The following is a 20,405-nucleotide window of genomic DNA, read 5'->3' on the forward strand; positions in this document are numbered from 1 at the left end:
GTCTCCCGTCACACAGCTAGATTTATTAAAGCTGCATGAAAATAGAGCCATGAGGAGGTGCAGAAGTCTCTCTCAGAGCACTAGAATTACAATATGCTGAAAGGTTTATTATGGAATTTTTCGCCCAATGATGCCAAAAAACATTCTGCCTACTGCCACTTTAAAATGTTCATCACTTTAATGTTGCAGCTGGTAAATGTGGAGGTCATTTTAATAACTTTACATACTGCTGGGTAGTTTAATCTATACATGTACATCACCATTTATAAGTTAATTGTATGTTGTATTAATAACCTGAATCTAACCTAATTAATAATCTGTTGAATTACAATATGCTGAAAGGTTATTATGGAATTGTTTGCCCAATGATGCCAAAAGCATTCTGCCTACTGAGGCTTTAATTGCAGTGTCTCAAACATTCACCTCATCATCCTGTCTTTTCCTTTACTGACGTCTCTTTCACAGTGGCCACCAGCAGTGTCTCGCCTCATCATGCAACATACTGCACCCTTTGTTATACTATATGGTGCACCTGTAGCAACACTACCAATGCATAACTGACATTTTTTGCTTTTTGGATGCAGCTTTTCAGCAAACAAAAAGAAAAAGATGACTGTCCCCTCATTTGAGGGGGGAAAGATCTTTTGTCTTTGATGATGGTATAGCCTATACTAACTTTTTCGGTGGGAGTGGATATACCGGACGAGTTAACATTTGATGAGACAGCGCTCCCTTCTGTACATCATCCCTCTCAGAGACCAGAGCAGAGAGGAGAGCAGAGCAGAGCGGAGGAACCAGCCGGTAATCCGTGCGCCTTTTGCCGTGGACGTAATTAGATTACAGTCGGTGCGCCGATCACTGCTGCTGCTCGCTGCTCCTGCAGTAAATGCACCGACTACCTTCAGACAAAACCTCCCTGTCTGACTCCGCATCGCCTCTCTCTCTCTCTCTCTCCCTCCCTCTCTCTGTATCTCATGTCGTTAGGTCTCTCTGTCTCCTCCTCCCCTCCCTCCCTCTTTCTCTTTCTCTCTCTGGTTGAGAACGCGAGAGGGGAATACTAGAGGAGATATACTGTTACCCTGCCTCTCTCTCCTACACAGCTCGTAGTTGTACCTTGCAAGTCCCCACACTGGAGACTTCAACTAAAAGAAGACTAGAGAGGAGAAAGGAGACTATTTTTCACTGCACAAAAGGTCATTAATCCTTTTTTTGTTGTTGTTGTTGTGCGTAAAAGGCGCGGACAGACAGGGGTATTTTTTTTTTACCCCCTCTCTCTCTAAAAAAAAAGAAAAGTCGGGTGGATGAGTTGTGTGGATGTTATTTCCTGGATTTTCTTTTCCTCGGGCTGTGTCTCACCGCGGCCCAGAGACGGCAACAGTGTGTGGAAAAGTACATTTCTATGTTAAAACAGATGGCTTCAACGAGGATAACGCGGTAAGTGGCATCACTGTTGAACTCAACACATCTCTTACTCTCTGGTGGTGAGTTCACTGACCTAAAGACAACCCTTTTTTTATTGCATTTCTTTTTATCTTCTCCTAGGTTGTATTATTCCTTCACTCTTTCCAGAATAGTATATAATATAATAGTATATATACATAGAAACTTTCCTGCATTACAGTATGGACTATACAGTAGTTTGAACAGTTGTGTTTTAATGGGAGAGATGTCGCTGTCCATGGTGCTGGAACACACTGACTGGAGGATTATTGGTGCTGCTTTAGTCAAGACAACTCAGCACATTTATATGCAACACGCTGCTATCTCACATCTCCTCCTCCAGCTATTGTTTATCAGTGATGGACAGTCATCATAATGATAAACCATCCTGGCACCACCACAGTGTATATATACCCTATATACAGCTAATATTTGATTTTTTTTTCATGTTATAATTAAGGTGATTCAACTGAGTTGCATTTCTTGGTGGTCGTTGTGGTTAAAATCCATTATGAAATGTCTGTAATTGATCTCCCTTCTCATCCAAGAGTGTATGCTTTCAACATGTATGAGCTGCCATAGTAATACAGTATATATATGTGGTCTTTCTCAGTGGTCCCGTCCAAAGCAGGCTTGGATTATAAAGAGAGAGAGAGAGAGAGAGAGAGAGTCATCCGATTACTTTAAATTAGGGGCAAGCTGTCGCCTCCTCCAGAGGGGAGAAAGTCAAAGGTGATGAGGTGGCAGGGAGGGGGGTGGGGGGGTGATGTAAAGCAGGTGTAACAGGTAAAAAATGTTCCTGTTGCTCTTTTTTGACAATACCTCTATTGTGAACTTTATATCCCGCTCTGGGTGTCAACATATGAGCCCCTTATATAATGTGAAGCTTTGCTCAGTCATGTGTGGAAGTGGCTTGGACACACAGGTAGAGCTATTTAGTGCTATAAATAACCAGCAGTGACTCTACATATTGCTGCTGTGTGTCTGTGTGGTATAATAATGAAGCAGAGTGAGGCTGCATTTGAGTGTCCAATACCCATTGGAATACTATGTGCCTTTCTACCTGTGTGTGTGCGTGTGCGTGTGCGTGTGCGTGTATGCGTGTATGCGTGTGCATGTGTGTGAAGAGGGGTCAGACAGACAGAATGTGTTTGGTGAACCTGGGACCCGTCCGCTCGTCACCATGTCAAATCCTGTTAGTCACGCTGGATGACAGAAGCACCAGGACTTCGATTTAAATAACTGCCGCTAAGTCCTTGCCTTTTGAATGGCAGATTGCCTGTGAAGTGATGTCTTCATGTATTCGGTTCGTTAGTTATTAGTGAAGAACAAATGTGCATATAGGATCCCTCCATTAAAAATATATACATATATATTTCTTACCCGGCTTCTTTACAAGATCTTGAAAAAACACTTTGTTTTCTACAATATTTTAAGGTAATTAGTAGAGGAGGGAAAAAAAGTTGTTTTTTTTGTATTTTGACATTTACTTTTTAATGCCAAAATTGATATATTTGCTTCATTTGAGTCTATATGGAGGTAGAAGGAAGTTACCGCTTTTATTGTTGTAGTCTGAGTAACTTGACATCATATCTGTTCCGTATCCGTCATCCAAAACAAACTGCAGTTGGCCGCAACAAGGGTGTGCGTGGATACGACTTGAACCCTCAAATATTAAATCTAAAGTGTTAAACACTCACAATCAAACTAGCCAATGCTACAACTGTAGAGCACCCGTATACTGACATTTATTTTAAATACAGTCAAATGGAGCTGACCATGGATGTGTAAAGAGAACGGAGCTGACGGGAGAACTAACGATGGACTTTGCGAAGTTAGCGGAAGTCTACACGTGTGACTACATCCGGTTTTCGAAATAAGGTGTTAACAAAGGGAACTGTATATACAAAATACATATAATGAAATAAGATTGATTGGATTATATTAACCAGAAGTGTAAAACATTACATGTCCCTTATACACTAAAAAGAAAATACCACTAATTTGTGAGGGAAATGTCTTTATTCTTTGATTTTTGGGGTGCTGGAAAAAATATATATATGCCTGGCAATGACTGATATATTTGACTTCCGGACATCTTTGACTACATACATGCTGAAAATCAAACATTTTAATGTATTAATTTAGATATTTATCAAATTAAAAGTCCCTAGAAGTGTATGATTCAACTTTTTCCCCATGGTCTAGTGTTAAAAAAGTTAACAAAAATTGCAATAAATCATAATATAGAATCACAATACTTAAAAATACACTTATCAAATCTGCACCCAAGTATCGTGTGATCGGGAGTTAGGTGTATCGTCCCAGCCCTACTAATTTGTAACTCTTTTTTGTCAGAACACTTTGATATGTACACTCCTTTATGGTAGTTAGTGATCATATTTGACTCTTTTTACTGACTCTACAAATGCCCGGATAAAATAACCAAAAATGCCAATTCAATTTTTTTGCCGAGACCTTTGGCATCATGTTTCACAATCAGTCTTGCACTGACTGAAAGGTTCCCTTGGTTCTCACTTTCAATGTCAAGTGCTTCCTTGACTCTATATTCAGCTAATTCCATTCAACTGTTTGATACAGTATGGTAATCTAATAGCATTGATTACAGAACAAATCATATCTCTTTTGAAAATTCCTGGGATGTAAAGTGTGTAGTTTCGAAATAACCTACAAGCCATTTTTTTTGTGCGTGTGCGTGTGTGTGTGTGTGTGTGTGTGTGTGCAACAGAAAAAAAAAACTCCTATAAAAATTCAAAACAGTAAGAAGTGAACACTGCAGAAAGTTGTTTGCAATAAGAGTGAGCGAGGGGTTATTTATTTACTGTTAATGTGGCAAAAATAGATGTATGCTTTTATTGCAGAGGTTCTCGTTCTGAGACCTGAAGAGTCAAATCCCTCCATCATCAGTCATCCACTTATTGAGTGTTATCCACATGGGATGCTGGTTAAACGCCGCTTATCTGGGTTCACAATTAGGATCCACTGCTTTAGTCACACTACTCCTAAATGCTTCTATTGGCTTTTATTTTGAAATGAATACAATATGTTTAATACTGTAAGGATGCATTTAAGATGCCTCCTTGTGGCTTCACATTTAACAGTTTTTTGCTGCTTTTTTCGACAGCATAATGACCATGAGGCCAACCCTAGCTATTAAAAATGCATTAAAATGTCAAGAATTTGAGTCTAGCTGTTAGATAATCAATATAAACATGTCATATAATACCAAGATGTATTTCATATTAAGATGCAATGGAAAACGTGTTAGATACAAGAATATTAATGTGTTCAGTTTCACATTTCACATAGATACCACCATCAGATACAAGTCAACAGGAATGTGTTACTCACTAAAATCATGCAGTCAGATGATTTCATTGTTTAAATAAGTTAATTTGATATCAGCTTCTCTGTTTAGATAATGCAATGCAGTCGTACATTATTATAAATATAGGCTGTGTAAGTTTCTTCTTCCAGCAGTAGTGAGGTGTTGTTTTCTCACTGGGGCCAAACAGGGCCAGAGCTTACTGACTAGCCACGGAGCTTGACATGGCTGTTAGAGCCCTACTCAGATTTCATTACCTGCAAATCACCTGAGGCAGCTCCACTGACACTGGCACACATTCATATATATATTTCCACCCCTGGCAGTTGTCTGAAATTAACACCTCAACCATAGTTTTGGTGAAAAGTTGAAAAGAACTAAAACATCCCCAATGATTCAGTAAAAGCCTCATTGATGTTCTTGCATGGCCTTTGTCTGTGTACATGATAACGATCCGGAGTTTGACTATTTAAGATGTCAAATTTGGCAAACCGTTTTGTCCCGTTTGTTTTTTTAAGATGTGGAGGTTGTGCCTGTAATTTTATCTATCACTCCAAGTTATCACAATGTATCAGATATCATTTTGTTTAAGCCCTGTGTCTATGATGAGCTTTGCTGGATGATTTTGACATGATGCATAGTTAAAATACGACTGTATCATGATTCTTTGATCATGATCGCGATATTCACTTAGATACGAGCGAGACTTAATCATTTGGTGTTGTTGTAAGACTTTATTTCCAAACATTATTGTTCCTAATTGTTTTGTTTTATCTAGGGCTGTCAAATTGAATGTGATAATAACGCGTTAATGCAAATTAGCTTTTAACTAATTTCTTGAACACATTAACGTAAACCATCTTTCGGAGGTTTTAGCGGGTTCGGTTTTAAAGCTAGAGTGAAGTTAGCTATCATATGAAAACTTAAGGAATCAACTGGTACCAACCATGTCATAGTAGCTTGTCAGGAAGGAGGTTAAATAGCGCTCCGAACTTGCGCTAAATTTTGGCGAGGAAAAACTGGCACGGCCACTGACACACTGACAGCTGTTGTTGCCTGTTGGGCTTGAGTTTGCCATGTTATGATTTGAGCTCCTTTTTTATACTAAATGCAGTACCTGTGAGGGTTTCTGGACAATATTTGTCATTGTTTTGTGTTGTTTATTGTTTTCCAGTAATAAATATATACATATATTAGGTACATTTTGAGCAGATAAATATGTGCGATTAAATGCAATTAAATATTCTAAGCGATTTAACAGCCGTGGTTTTTATCCTATCCTTTATCAGCAATGCTAGCAAATTAATGAAGGTCACATCCAGAAGGCCTCCTCTTTAATTTTACAGATCCCTCTATAAAGATTTAAATCCCTCATTATAGCTTTATTTACATTTATTTACTCCCCCTTTGATATCATGTCCTCTCTGTATTTGAATGAATGAATGAAAGACTTTATTTCGAACATATAATAAATAAAAACAGATACAAAATAATAACAAACAAAACAAGAGTTATAGTGTCCGAAAAGGAGTAGGTAGAAGAAAAACTTATATTACCCTACCCCTTTCTCACTTCTCCTCTATTAACTCATATATCATAGAATGATAATATAATATAATATAAAAACTATCTCAGATTTATTTACATCCCAAGTTGAATATATGAACAGCATCCCAAGTTTATTTACAACCCACAAATACATCCGGAGTTAAAAAGTATATAACCAACCTTTATCACAACTCTTCTTCAACCATATACCTCCCAAAAATATCTTTCTTGTATAGCTTTTTAAATTGATTTATATTTGTGCTCCCCTTTCAATCAAGAGAGACAAGTGAACGAGGAAAACATAACATAATGTTTATTACAACGGATGATATGTGATTATAAAGTCTTTACAGAGAGACTTTGGTGCTTAGACTCTATACGGGGAGATTCTTAATCGAGGGCTGTCTGCCCTGAGCAGCGGTAAGATAAATTCCCCCATGGAGTCCAGACACTTGTGGTGTTGGTGGTGGTGGCTGATGAGGCTGATAAAATGATGAAGCTGATGAAGCAGATGAATCTGCAGCACGAACGTACTAAAGGCAGAGAGAGAAAATTGTATTTAAAAAGAGATAGCAGCAAGATGATAGGTGTGTCGCTGTGCTGTTGGATAGATGTGACCAGCTGATAAGAACAGCTGATATCACGATTGACAGCCCCAAACAACGACAGCAAAGAAATCATGAGTGAGCATGGGTGAGAGGAATGAATGGCAGGATATATGAGAATTAGACTAGAGGCCTACAAAAGGTATAGTCTTCCTGACTGAACTTGTGCTATAGAGCTTCATTTGGTCCGTTCCTCCTGGTGGCCAGACTACCTATTAGAAAGATGTCATATCGAATTAGCCACAGTCATGTGAGCATGGCTAACTATTCTTATTCCTGACAGATTGCAGGCTATGGCTGAGTTCTTCCGTTTCTATCTAAAGGGTAGAAGTGGACGGTGTAATCCTCCCAGGTATTGGCCAATTCTCGGAGTATATCAAAAGCATATGTTCTCAGTCTGATCTTATTCTTCTTATTAGGGTTTTTGCAAATGTACCGCCCAGCACCTTTGCATTTACAATGTAGTGGGACCCATTTTTCATGTCTAAAAAACTACTGGTCTTCCTTTGTGCATTTCTGAATACACCCCCGGATAACAAGGCCTTGTAATTTTGTTCGACTGAACTTCTAATTTTGAATGTTTCTTCAGACTTAACCAGACAGTGTTGTGTTGTGCCCGTGCTGGGAGTTGTACATTTTGGCGTAAAGCTCCCAACAAGCTGTCATAGACATGTCTTACTGAGTTAGTCAGGCCTCTGTGAACAACACTAGCTGTTTAGTAACTAAAACATATTCCGTGGGGTTATGAACTCAGTTGATGTGTTTTCTGTCAGATGAGAGAACGTGGTGAAAATCAAACGTGTGATCTTTCACGTCTTATTAGCCTACTTTCCGCTACAACACATCAGGAATTTATTTGACACCCAATCAATAGTTTTCTTTTTTGTAAATACTAATATAGCTGTGTATGATTTCAACTGATTTTAGGATTCTGCGCTTCTTGTAGAGCTACAAGCATCAATAATAACTTTTATTATTATTATTATTATTAGTAGTAGTACTATTATTATTATTAGTATTATTATAACATTGCAGTATAAATTCTGTTTCAAAGGATAAAATTCTGGTAGAGAAACACTTCATCATGTACAGATGCAGCCAGCTAGAATATCCCCTCCCAGCCTGCAGCCAGTCAGTTCCCAGACAACTTCCAGCCGCTCTTACCCCCTTCTCCTGTTTCCTGATAGGGCCTGCCTAGATTCCACTGGCGCCACAAGGGTGTTACGAGTTGGCCCCATGTTCATTATGTCATCGCGGGGGATCTGTTTTTAGCCAAGGAACCGGCAAGGTCCGAGCACGGAGGGAGCAGAAATTCTAGGCGGCTGCATCTGTATTTATTTATTAATTGACTTTTTTTGTGGCCTAAAAGTAGTTAAAGCAGCTATGATCTATATTTTTTACTATACCAATGTATCAAATGACAATGTGAAAACAATGCAAGAAGCACTAATGGTGAAGCTAAAGAGAATTATTACCTGAATCTGCAGCTCCCCTCTGCTTTACGGAGCACAAGCTCTGAAAACCCACCGTACACTATCTGCTCAAGTTGGCAACTAGCTGGTTAAGATAGCGGAGCATAAAGGAGTTGGTGGAGACCAAAAACAGAGCTAAAAGAGAGTGAATATTGATCAAGTGGACACAAACCCGACTCCAAATGAATGATAATGTTGCTCCATAACTGCTGGATGTGTAAATAAGTTCTGTTTGCTAGCAAGTAACCATAACTTCAAAGGTGATAATAAATTATGTCAATTGGCCCAACATTATTGAATACATATTGGATGCCAGTCTTCTCTGTGATTGTTTTATGTCTTCACAGCAATAAACACAGAGATGAATTACACCATCTGTGATGCTGAAGAGTTTACTTTAGTTTATTTGCTTCATTCCGAGGCGTTCCGTTCACGCTGGGTGAAGTTTTGAATGACTTTGTCTGCTATGTTCCAACTTCAGTGCAGGAACGTTGATCCTCAGATTTTGTCAGAGTTTGTTGGTTGCGTTGCCAGGTGCTGTTTTGAATGCTTCTGCGTGAGGGATTGAGTTTACATTCATAATACAACCGAGCTGATTGTTCCTAACAAGATTATCTGTCTCCTGGCCAAAACACTGCCTGGAATCTGCATATCTGGCGAACCAGGCAGGAGAAACAAAGAGGCAAATTAGCAAGAGCTGCCTAACTTAGTTTTTGTATTCTTTGTGACCAAATTTCTATTCAGTTTGGTACTTGTGAATGGCATTACAAATGTTATTGAATTGTTCACAGTGAGTAACCACTTTATAAAATTCCAACAGGCAAAATAAGAACAAAATGAAAAAGAAAGCGAACGTGAAGAATAAAGAAAGTAAAAACAATTTCAGTTATTTTTGTTAGTACGCTTGCAAAAGAAAATAATCAACATTAACTCAACAACACGCTAACTTTCCAATAATAACGCACCTAGGGATGGGTACTGAAACCCGGTACCAAACGAGCCATTTTTGTCAAGACCAATGTTAAAGGTTCTGCTATCGGGTATTGAAGAAAATTGATTGATCTCACAAACTGTGTTTCTAATTTGTTAAAACATTCGCCAATGATGCATTTTCCAATCCAGAGGAGATATTTCTCTCTCAGCCTGCCAAAGACCGGAGACCCTGCTCTTAGCAACAATGGCGGAGAGAACAAAACGGTCGAAAGTGTGGTTATACTTCGGTGGAGTTGATGAAGACAATACTCGTTGCCAAGTCTTTTGCTTATAAGGGCACAAGCAATCTATCAAAACATCCAGCAAAAGTGCATCGGATACAGGTGGAGAAATGCGCCATTTTCGACAAACCAGCTCTTAGTTCATCACTCGTTGCCCCATCCACCATCATCACATTATAGTTTACAGTATAATAGTGATTTGTTCAAAACATGACCGTTTCATAAACTATCAATAATTGTTTATTTTATCACATTATCAGTGATTTGTGCAAAACAATGCCGTTGCAGTTGCTATTCGAATGTTATTTTATATACAGTATATATGACAAAATAAATCAATATTAATTCTGTTATTATTATTTGCTCAATTTTCTCTCTTAGAACAATAACAAAAAGAACTGTTAAGAGTACCATTAAAGTACCGGATCGATAAGCAGTATCAGTAAGAGTAGTGTTACTGTTATAATCGCAACAATACCCATCCCTAACCGCAATATTTCCATTGCCCTGAAGTACCTAAAACTAGGTCAAAAATTAGTTTTTAGTTGTTTGTGGTGGGCCCCTGTACAAGGATAAGTTTACTAGTGTGCCTGAGTCCCAGGGTGAGATTAAATGAACTCAATTTTAATCCTGTGCGGGAAAAGTTCTGAGAAGCCCCTGCCCCAGTTTAATACCCTAAGTAGCTTTCTATCTGATCAGGGGCTCCTAAACCGCTTCAGTCCTGGACCCAAATAAGAAAGACTTAGTCAATGAGCCTTAGACATATTACAACATAGCGCTGTGTTTGCCATAGAGATTCACCATCTCCACTGTGGATGCTTACTCATAATTTAACATATTGAGGTAATGATACATGGCCAACAACAGTTGGTGCAGTGGCAATCTCTTTAGTGTGGCTGGGAATGCGAAAGTGGGACATAGCCAATGGGCAATGAGGTAATGAAGTAGCAGGCTTTCACCCATGTTGCAGCCACCTCAGGCAGACTCAGACACAGCTGCAGTGGTTATCTTACAATAGACCAAGTGATAATGGGGTGTTACAGGGTGCATGAATAATGGCTTTCATTTCTGTGTATGTCAGAAGCAAAAGACAGTTTTATTGTAACGGGGTTGTGTTAACTGTCAGATGAACAGCACAGTGAGGTAACGGGAATATAAGAATACATTTATTGTTATGTTTCTTGGAACCCATCGGTCTGACGACGGATAAGCCTCTGCGGGCAAGGGGCTGTATTTCTGGGGATCCGGTGTAGCCAGCGGATATCTGGGCCAAGACTTGCTGATCATTGTTTACAGTCCAATTAGCAACCTAAGATGCGAGACTGAAGTTGGAGTTGAGAGACAACATGTCCGACTGGATTCTTTCACAAGAAGCCAGTTTACAAGCTAATTTTAAACCAATACTACACAGGAGATTGCATTTTGGCCAATGCGTTCCGGCTCTTCCGCTCTCCACACGGACTGTTTACCTGCATTCAACCAAAGCCTGCTCGAACGCGATTGGTCAATACTATTCGGAGAACAAAAGGAAACTAGAAGGCTTCCAATGCCAAAACCTTGTCCCGTTGCCTGCAGGTTCTACATGTGAATGCAGAATCTGTTTATAGATATTAATGTTCCAGTAAATAGTAACACAAAACAAAAAGACTGAACATAACCAAGTACTTGGTTATGTTAAATTGTGAGTTCAGCTCAATTGAAAAATAATATACTGTATTTACTCTCTTACTTCTAGTGGCATTCAGTAATGCTGATAGTTTGGCTTGTACTGTATTTAGTTTTAGGATGTACTTCGGAGATTCCTGCTGCCACTCCAATGCAATGGAGGTGAATGTAACGTTATTATTGGTGCTCAAATATTCGAAAAGTGACATTTAAAATTGCTCTAATGAATATTTTGATATGAATAATAGTGTCGCTATTTGTGACAAACCATCAGATAAGTATCTACTCTGTTACTACTCCTCTTGACGTCTTGACGTCAAATGATTGTTTTGTTTTTTTGGACTGCGCCTTAACAGTTTGGTTCAGTTTCACTGCTTTCATTGACCTCATTTCTAGCCACTGCAGACAGCTATATTCAGTGAAAAAGCTTTAAAGGTGCTCTATACGACATTCAGAGCATTAATATTGCAGCAAACAGCTATTTGCTATGTAACGATATAGAAGAGTAATGTCTACCTGAGCAGAGAATGAAGTCACTGGCTCAGCTGTTGCCATGTTGAGAGCCGTGCGGAGGAAATAGAAATGCTCCCAATCTCGTATTTAGCATCTACAAAAACTCACTGCATCCTACCTGCCCAGCACCAGACAAAGTTATCGACTAGCTGGTGAACGTAGTGAAGCATTTGGCAGCTAAAGAGACTTGGTCTTTCTCTCAACTGCTCAAATCAAAGCTAAAAGAAGAGTAAAGATTAGACTAAAAATTTGACAGATCACCAGAAGCACAACTCAAAAATTAAAAGCCAATGTTGCTGTGTCTGCTGGATCTGCCAACACATTAGCCATCAGCTCTTTAAAAGGCCAGAATATATGAAATATGTGGGATTGTTTTAAGCTTTTTGGATATTTCTGCCCCTAAGTGAAGAAAAAATGAATTAATGCAGCTTTAAAGTATTCAACAGCAGCGTCTCTTTTCAGGACAACAGAACAGTCTCGCAGATCTTCTAGGTAACATGCAGTTTTCACAAGAACTATATTTTTAAAAACCCTTTAAAGATTGTCTGTGGGCATAAGGAATACTTCTTTCCTTATCTTTATGCATACGGTAGCAAGAAAATCCTTTTAATTAATCAAGTGTGCATCGCCTTCCAGTGTGCTGCTTCAACTGTCCTGTTGCAAAGCAAAGCATCACTTGTTGATAAGATGTCTAACTATTAAGGCTATATTAAGTTCTCATTATTTGTGCAAATGTTCACATAAACTGTATGTGAAGTCTAAACTATCACAGAGAATTTGGTGCATTTTGGAGTGATGATTGTAACCAGGAAGTCATTGTGTCTGATTTAAGACCTGGAGATCCTCTGAGGCTGCAGTGTTACACACTACAGAGTGGAAGGCACTTTTAGCAAAACACACACACTCACACGTAACTGTCAGCAGAAATTTCCATTATGGGTGGCGTAAACAAAAAAAAAATAAAGAGTTACGTTAGTGTCAGTGTTTTTTTGCTCTTGTGTGTGACAGAATTTATTGTTTTATCTCGAGAGACGGAGGATGCAATTGTTTGTGACAATGGAAGAGTATGTGTGTGTGTGTGTGTGTGTGTGTGTGTGTGTGTGTGTGTGTGTGTGTGTGTGTGTGTGTGTGTGTGTGTGTGTGTGTGTGTGCTCTGCAGAAGTGTGTGTGTGTTAGCGGCCACATGCTAAGCCACAGAAGGTTGCCAATGTTAAGTCTCGCCTCTGGCTCAGTGTGTGTGGGGCTATATGTGTGTGTGAGAGACAGCGAGAGAGGGAGGGAGATTACAGTGGCTATTGCCAACTTCAAAGTGTCTACTGGTGTTGTGCCAGGTCAGCATGTTTACACAGGAGAATTGGTGTTGGGACGCACACACATACACACACACACTCTCCGTGCACATGCACATGTGTAGACACACCTTATCTCCTGCTCTGGCTCCTGAACATACTCACACATAACACGCACACCGCCCAGAGTGCATTGGTCTTATCAGTGGTCCCAGTGAGTTAGGAGAGGCATTTAATCAGGGTCAACGCACAGCTCTTGGCATAACTGATTCCACCATCCCTCTCTCTCCCTCTCTCTCTCTCTCTCTCTCTCTCTCTCTCTCTCTCTCTCTCTCTCTCTTCTTTCACTCACTCTTCCCTTCAGACTGAGCAGTCTAGTTGGCTAAATATTTCTCAGCAACAAAATCTTGTTCCAGAAAAGTTAAAACTGGATCACTGGAGGCTTGAAATAGTTTCACGCTCATAGATTTACTAACTTCCTCTGCTACTTTTTGGGAAAGATTGTACAAGTCTAGCCAGCTCTGCAACATACCGGACTTTCTTCCTGCCTAGTGGCTTTTAAACTCGCTTGCTTTTCCCCCTTTGTTGTAGACCGAGTGGTAGTATATGTTTTAAACAGTTAAATACATAGTTTGACACTGTAGGAAATACACTTATTGGCTTTCGGGTGGAGAGTTAGATGAGAAGATAGATACCACTTTCATATTTGGCGTAGCTCAGCCTAGAACAAACACTGGTGAAAAACAGCCCGGACCTGTCCAACGCATCGACTGTATGTAAGAAGTGGACGTAGTCACCGCAACGTCACCCGTTGGACTGCCGTTTTGAAGCCTCGAGTTTGGCATTTTGGCAGTCGTCATCTTGTTTTTTTTGCAACCAGATGTGACACTAGAGGGTGGAGATAAGTACAACCAAACACTGAATAAGACATTTTTAGGCGACCAAAATGTTACAATTAACTTCCAAGAAGTGAAAAACACACTGTGAAAGGGTTAAAGACGAAAACAAGGACAACACCCAGACCGGACAACACCGTGGTAGCAACCTGTCAATCACAAGGCGGCCACGTCCTAAAGCATACCCTGCTTTATGGTCTATTTGACTCTAAGTGGGACCATAATTTACTAAATGAGCATCATGCTGTATTGAAGAAGAATTGAAACTAGCGATCGAGACCATAAAATCATATTTACAATGTTTACTGAGGTAATAAATCAAGTGAGATGTAGGGTCATTTTCTCATAGACTTCAATACAATAAAATTTCTTTGTGCAACCAGAGGAGTCGCCCTCTGCTGGTTATTAGAAAGAATGCAAGTTTAAGGCACTTCCACATTGGCTTCACTTTTCAGTCCTGCAGGTTGCCCACCGGTCCGATGGTTACCAACACTTTTAGAGTTCAATAATTCACATCATATGCAATTTCTTTCATCTGTACAAAAAACAAAGTGCTAAAACGTCAATTCGGCATTTTACAAGTGTAGATTTTGTGTTAAGCTAACCAACTGCTGGCTGTAGCCTTATATTTAACAAACAGATATGAGAGGTTATGGATTTAAAACAGGGTTTAATGGATGTAAAAGAAAACAAACATGAATACATTAATGAACACATTTTGAACATGTTGGCTCCATCATATTATTGTTTCATAAAATGTAGGTTTGTAAAGTATTTCATTTTAAAATCACAGTATAGTACAATGCTAAAATGAAGATGTTGTGCATTCACTTAAACCAAGTGGTGTTATATAAACTCAGCAGCTCTTTTTTCTTTTTGCTAAAATAAAATGAGCTTAACTCATTTATTATTAATAGTGAGAGGTACAACTTTTAAATAGATAATGTGAGGTAACACATGAGGATAAAAGTTGATAGGAGAGGCTATTTCAAACAAAGCAATGCCACACTCCATAATAAGAATGACTCATCAGAGGGTCTCTTTGTGATTGTATGTATAACTTGCTGGAGGTGATAATGTGGTTGCGAGATCGCGTTAAGTTCTAGCACTCATAATCTGAATTTTGGAGGCTGTAAACCAGCACGTGGTTTAGAGATTTCAGGTCTAAACTAGTACTTTGTTTGATGTGGCGGCACAGAACTACTGTATTATACATGTATTATGAATATAGGTCAATCACAACAAGTACTGTGCTAAAAGTAACATGTTTGGAACAAAAACAAGTCCCAAACATGAGTGATCCACAGACACCATACTGAAACCTGAGAGGAGAACCGTCCTGGCATTTGTAGGAGCTCAGGGTGTAATAGTGTGGATTTCCTGCACGTATGGAGGTTGAGGATTTTCTTGGGTCACTGAACAACCTTTAGGGGGGAAAGATAAGGCTTAGAGCCCACTGATGAGACTTATCCCTACCTTAAGGGAAAAGTGTTTAAGTCCACTTCAGATGTCAGTTATTGTGACTTGAATGTTCACCTCCTTCTTTTAAAAACCAGACCGCGTTTCCAAAAACTTAGACGTGAAACGACTTCTGAAGCTGTGCAGTTCCTAGATTGTATAGTTTTTTAGCTACACTAGCATAACTCAACAACTATTTGATGGTTTGACATTTTGTAGATAGACTATAGGGTTTAAAGGTGCTCTATATCAGCGGTCCCCAACCTTTTTAGCGCCAAGGACCGGTTTAACGTCAGACAATATTTTCACGGACAGGCCTTCAAGGTGTGGCGGATAAATACAACAAAATAAAATGATACGACCGGCATAAAAACAGTGGTATATTGTAAATATAATAATAAACGTGAATGCACTGTGTACTCATATGCAACTTTATTAGCAGCGTCCTCTTAACATCGCGCCAACAACATAACATGAGTATCATCCTCTCTGCCCCCTAACGCTCTCTGGTCGCTATGGTAACGTTTAAACATGCCTACAAAAATAAGATACAGATACACCACAAAAACGAATATAAAGTGCATGAAAAAATTAACTCACCATAACGCTAAATCAATGTGAGCCCTGAGCTTGTTTCTCTGCAACGAGACGGTCCCATCTAGGGGTAATAGGAGACAGTGACACCCGAAGTGTGTTGCTTTTGTCCAGTCTACTCCGTAATTTAGTTTTGGTTGCTGTCACTGCAGAAAACCCCGCTTCACACAGATAGGATGTCGGAAATGGCAACAGGGTTTTCAGTGCTGTTGTGGCGATCTCAGGGTATTCTGCCGAGACTTTAATCCAGAACACCGGCAGAGTTGTTGTCTCGAACACACTTTTAAGGCCGCCGTCATTTGCGATCTCCAGCAGCTGATCTTCTTCTTGCACAGACATGCTGGATTCTCCTGGTTTGTTGACAAATGGGTCGCGGATCCATTCCTTGGCAGTTCGTGGGTCTTTTGTGGTTGGGAAGTAGCGCTCGAACTCTTTTAAAAGCAAAGACAGGTGATCGTGCACCAGCTGGGAGAATGAAGGCTCGGGCTCAGTCTCACCCAAAATCCCCGCTAATGTTTGAAACATGTCCAATATGCCTCTGTTCACGCGCCGTCCCCACAAATCCAGTTTGGCTTTAAATGCAGCTACTTTATCTGCCAGCTTGAAGACTGTTGTCATTTTCCCCTGAAGTGACAGATTGAGCTCATTGAGCAGGTTGAATATGTCGCACAAGTAAGCCAGTTTTGCGACCCATTCCTCGTCACTGAAATGTGCTGCCAGCGGTGACTTCTTTTCTGACAGAAATCTCTGCAGCGGCTCTCGTAACTCAAACACTCTGGCCAGCGATTTCCCTCGGGATAACCATCTTATTTCTGTGTATAAGAGAAGGCGTCTGTGCTCCGCGTCCATCTCATCACAAAGCTGCTCAAACAGGCGCGAGTTAAGGGCGTGTGCTTTGATGTGGTTAATAACTTTAACAACATCATTCAATACGCTGGAAAGTTCTGGTGGCATTTTTCGGCTAGCCAGCATTTCCCTGTGAATGACACAATGCGTAGATTCACATTCAGGTGCAACCTCCTTAATCCGAGCAGTTAAACCAGACAGCCGTCCGGTCATGGCAGCAGCTCCGTCTGTGCATATGCCGACACAAAAGGACCATTTCAGTTTCCCTGACATATAATCATCCAGCGACTTGAATAGTTCTGTGGCTGTGGTTTTGGTTAGCAACGATAGTGCACATAACATATCCTCATGCACATCCTCCTGATAAAGATATCGCACATAAACAAGTAGTATTGCCTTGTTGTCAACATCTGTAGACTCGTCAACCTGGAGTGAGTACCACGGTGATGTATTAATCCTCTCCAACAATTGTGTCTCAATGTCTTCTGCTATTTCCTCAATGCGCCGAGTGACGGTGCTAGCCGACAGAGGCACCTGTGCTATCTTTTTAACCGCAGCCTCTCCTAGAAGTTCACGGCAAATGTCTTTAGTGGCGGGCAGAATCAATTCTTCACCAATAGTGAATGGCTTCTTAGCCTTAGCAATACGGTTAGCCACCAAGTATGATGCTCTCAGTGCACTCGCATTTGTTGATGTGGTGGCCCTCAGTAATTGCTTCTGTCCTTCTTGTTCCCGCTTTTTTCTTTCAAAATACTCCAAAGGCTTGTCTTTTAATGCAGGGTGCTTGGTCTCCAAGTGGCGAAGCAGTTTTGAAGGCTTCATTGCCTCATTAGAGAGCCGGTCGCCGCATAGTATGCAGAGCGGGCTTGGTGCGTGGGAGTCACCTGTCGCGATAAATCCATATTTTAAGTAGGACTCCTGGTATTGTCTGTTAAATGCAGCTTTCTTTTTCTTGGAAGTCGTTGGCCCTTCTTCTGTCTCTTCACTGGGCCTTTTCCCCTTCCCAAAGAAACTCTCCAAAGACGTCTGTTTTTTACTCATTTTGCTAGCTTGTGGGTTAAATTTTAGCGTTAACGTATCACTACGATGTAACGGAGAGAATCCGGTCATTTTTCAAAATAAAACATCATTCAGATTCAGATAATAAATAAAACGGAAATAATGTAAGTTATTTATTCTTTCTGTGCGGCCCGGTACCAAATGACCCACGGACCGGTACCGGTCCGCGGCCCGGGGGTTGGGGACCGCTGCTCTATATGATATCCAAAGCATTAATATAGCAGCAAACTATTTGCTATGTAAAGATATATTGCTCTGCTTTGCTACGGCCACGCATGCAAAGAGTATAGAGGCAAAGTGAGGAAACTCTTGTGCCTTTTTGACGACAGCCGTTGATGGCACTGTGGTAGCGCTCCTGCCATTTAGGACTGAAAACGCCAATGAGTGGTTGTGGCCACGGATGTAAAAAGAGAGGTCTGTAAATCAGAGGATAATTTTTTTTTTTAGGTAAACCGACTTCCCAGTATGAATATTTAAATGGCCCTCATTTAAGTCATTGTGTCCTAAAAGTTGTAAAATTCACTAATAGCTGAATCCAGAGTTTTTTTCCTCGGCATAATGAACGTGCATCAGACCCACGGGACTGCCCACTCATATGAAACAACCGGTTCTGCCAGCTTCCTGCTAGCTGTGTGTGTCTAGTATTCATCACTTTTACTATCTTATGATACACCAGTAGCTAGTAGTGATAGTAGCATGACACAAACATAATTGAATGTAGTTGTAGGCTATTTACTACCACGCAGGGCAAAAGCACAGGGCATAACCTCTTATACATCCATGGTCTGTGGTCTATTGGACATCGATTTTGGAAGTCCTTGACATGAAAAAGTTTGAGATTGCTCTCAAAATCTGTCTGCTGGATTTTTCTAACTTCCATTTATGTCCATCGCTCGACTTTATGCTCCTCTGGCAAGTGGCTGAGCAAAAAAGTTTAATACACAAAAAAGTAAGTAAATATTAACAATAGTATGCATATTTATAATATTTTTTATTGTTCAACACTGGCCATTTCGGTAGCGACTTTAAATATGACAATAGAATATAAATAATTTTGTTTTATTTTTTCTACAGCATTTTGTACGTGGACATTTAACTGGCGTCTGGTAATCGCTTTCAGTCCAAAATGGCGGAAGCGTAGCTCTCATGGATGTATAAAGAGAACTGGGTACAGCGTTGTAGGCAAGCTCTCATTCATTCCTATGAGAGTTGCTCAGTGGCGCATGAAGACAAAATGGCTCGACTGCAGAGTGATAAAGTACCCGGATCTTCCGGCAATCTTCTGCATCCATTGGGCCCATAGAGCAGGCGCAGTAGTGTTTCCTTTCACACCGCCTCCCAGCCCGCGGTCCGGCCTCGGTCTGGGGCTCATTCACATGAACGGAGGAAGGGAAATAACTCTGTTAATTTTACAACTTTTAGGACCTAATGAATTAAATAAGGGCTATTCAAGTGATCGTCCTGAAAAGTTGATTTAGCTAACATTTGCGAAGTAGCATTAAAGGTGCTAAATGCAAGATTGGGTGCATTTTTATTGCATTTGCGTGGCTGTCGACATGGCGACAGCTGAGCCAGCGGCTCTCCATTGCAACATCAGTGCCCAGCAGCAGAGCTAACAAGCCCCAAGGAAGAGCGCCAGGCTGTGAAGCAAATTTCCGTAGTGGCCAAACGGCGTTACGACAACTTCCGTGTCTGTCACTTTATGCCATTGGGCCCAAAAATACTTTTTCCCATAGACTTACATTAGGAAAGAGACGTCTGTAAATCAGCGGATATTTTTTTTTTTTAGGTAAATCAACTTCTCACTGAACTGAGATGTTAACATGGTAAACATGATATACCTGCTTAACATCAGCCTGTTAGCTGTTAGCGTTTAGCTCAAAAGCTCAAAGCACCACTATATGTAAAGCCTGACAGAGCCACTAGCTTTAGGCTATAGACTTTTAGTCTTTTCATTTAACACCAACATTGGCAGGTGTTTCTCACATCCCAGACTGAAGACACTTTTTAAGGATTTGTATTAGTTTTACATATGAAATGAGTCTCTCTAACTGGGACGAATTCACAATTTTCTTGCACAAACAATATAGCACGACTACACATCAAGCTGAATCCTAGACAAGCAGCAAGATTTGATTAGGATCAGTAGACCGTTGTCTGAACAGCTTTGTCAGCTGTGTCATGTCAAAGTAGGACAATGTTGGCTTTGTTTTCATAGTGGTTTATGAGATAAGGACATAGTACATTTTTTTAAGGCAGTAAGAACTTAACTTTGATGTAGAAAACATATTTCCAGTTGATATGCTGTATGTCAGTGACAAGTGTGGGATTTGTAAGGATTAACATGCCGACTGGACAGAGGCTAAAAAGGAAATTGAAATCACAGCCGTATCTCTTGTTAATGTCACTTCTTCGTCATATTCCCTCCTCTCCATTTTCTCTCGTTCCTCTTCTTTCTGT

At 40.2% G+C, this 20,405-nt stretch overlaps 2 protein-coding genes across 3 annotated transcripts in view; one reads left to right on the plus strand and one right to left on the minus strand.

Moving 5' to 3' along the window:
- Nucleotides 1–741: 741 nt before the first annotated feature.
- Nucleotides 742–20,405, plus strand: part of LOC141758408 (protocadherin-15-like) — a 210,314-nt gene continuing 190,650 nt past the window's right edge. Inside the window, exon 1 of one of the 2 annotated variants that reach the window (XM_074619771.1) lies at nt 742–1,434. The gene's annotated coding sequence lies outside the window, so the exon portion shown is untranslated. The remainder of the gene's footprint in view (nt 1,435–20,405) is intronic. The other variant, XM_074619772.1, reaches the window with a different exon arrangement.
- Nucleotides 16,059–17,708, minus strand: LOC141759039 (SCAN domain-containing protein 3-like). The gene is made up of 2 exons (XM_074620928.1): nt 17,326–17,708; nt 16,059–17,016 (listed from the first exon to the last, which is right to left on the minus strand). The coding sequence occupies exons 1-2, from the start codon at nt 17,706–17,708 to the stop codon at nt 16,059–16,061; spliced, it is 1,341 nt and encodes a 446-aa protein (XP_074477029.1).

The sequence above is a fragment of the Sebastes fasciatus genome, chromosome 20 (assembly GCF_043250625.1).
Source record: "Sebastes fasciatus isolate fSebFas1 chromosome 20, fSebFas1.pri, whole genome shotgun sequence".
In the NCBI taxonomy this organism is placed as follows: Eukaryota; Metazoa; Chordata; class Actinopteri; order Perciformes; family Sebastidae; genus Sebastes; species Sebastes fasciatus.

Excerpts from the sequence above, each read along its gene's own strand:
- LOC141759039 (XM_074620928.1), bottom strand. The coding sequence starts at position 17,708 with ATGAAGCCTTCAAAACTGCTTCGCCACTTGGAGACCAAGCACCCTGCA. Across the intron at positions 17,017-17,325 it reads AGGATTAATACATCACCGTG|GGAAATGCTGGCTAGCCGAA; the intron begins GTACTCACTCCA and ends TGTCATTCACAG.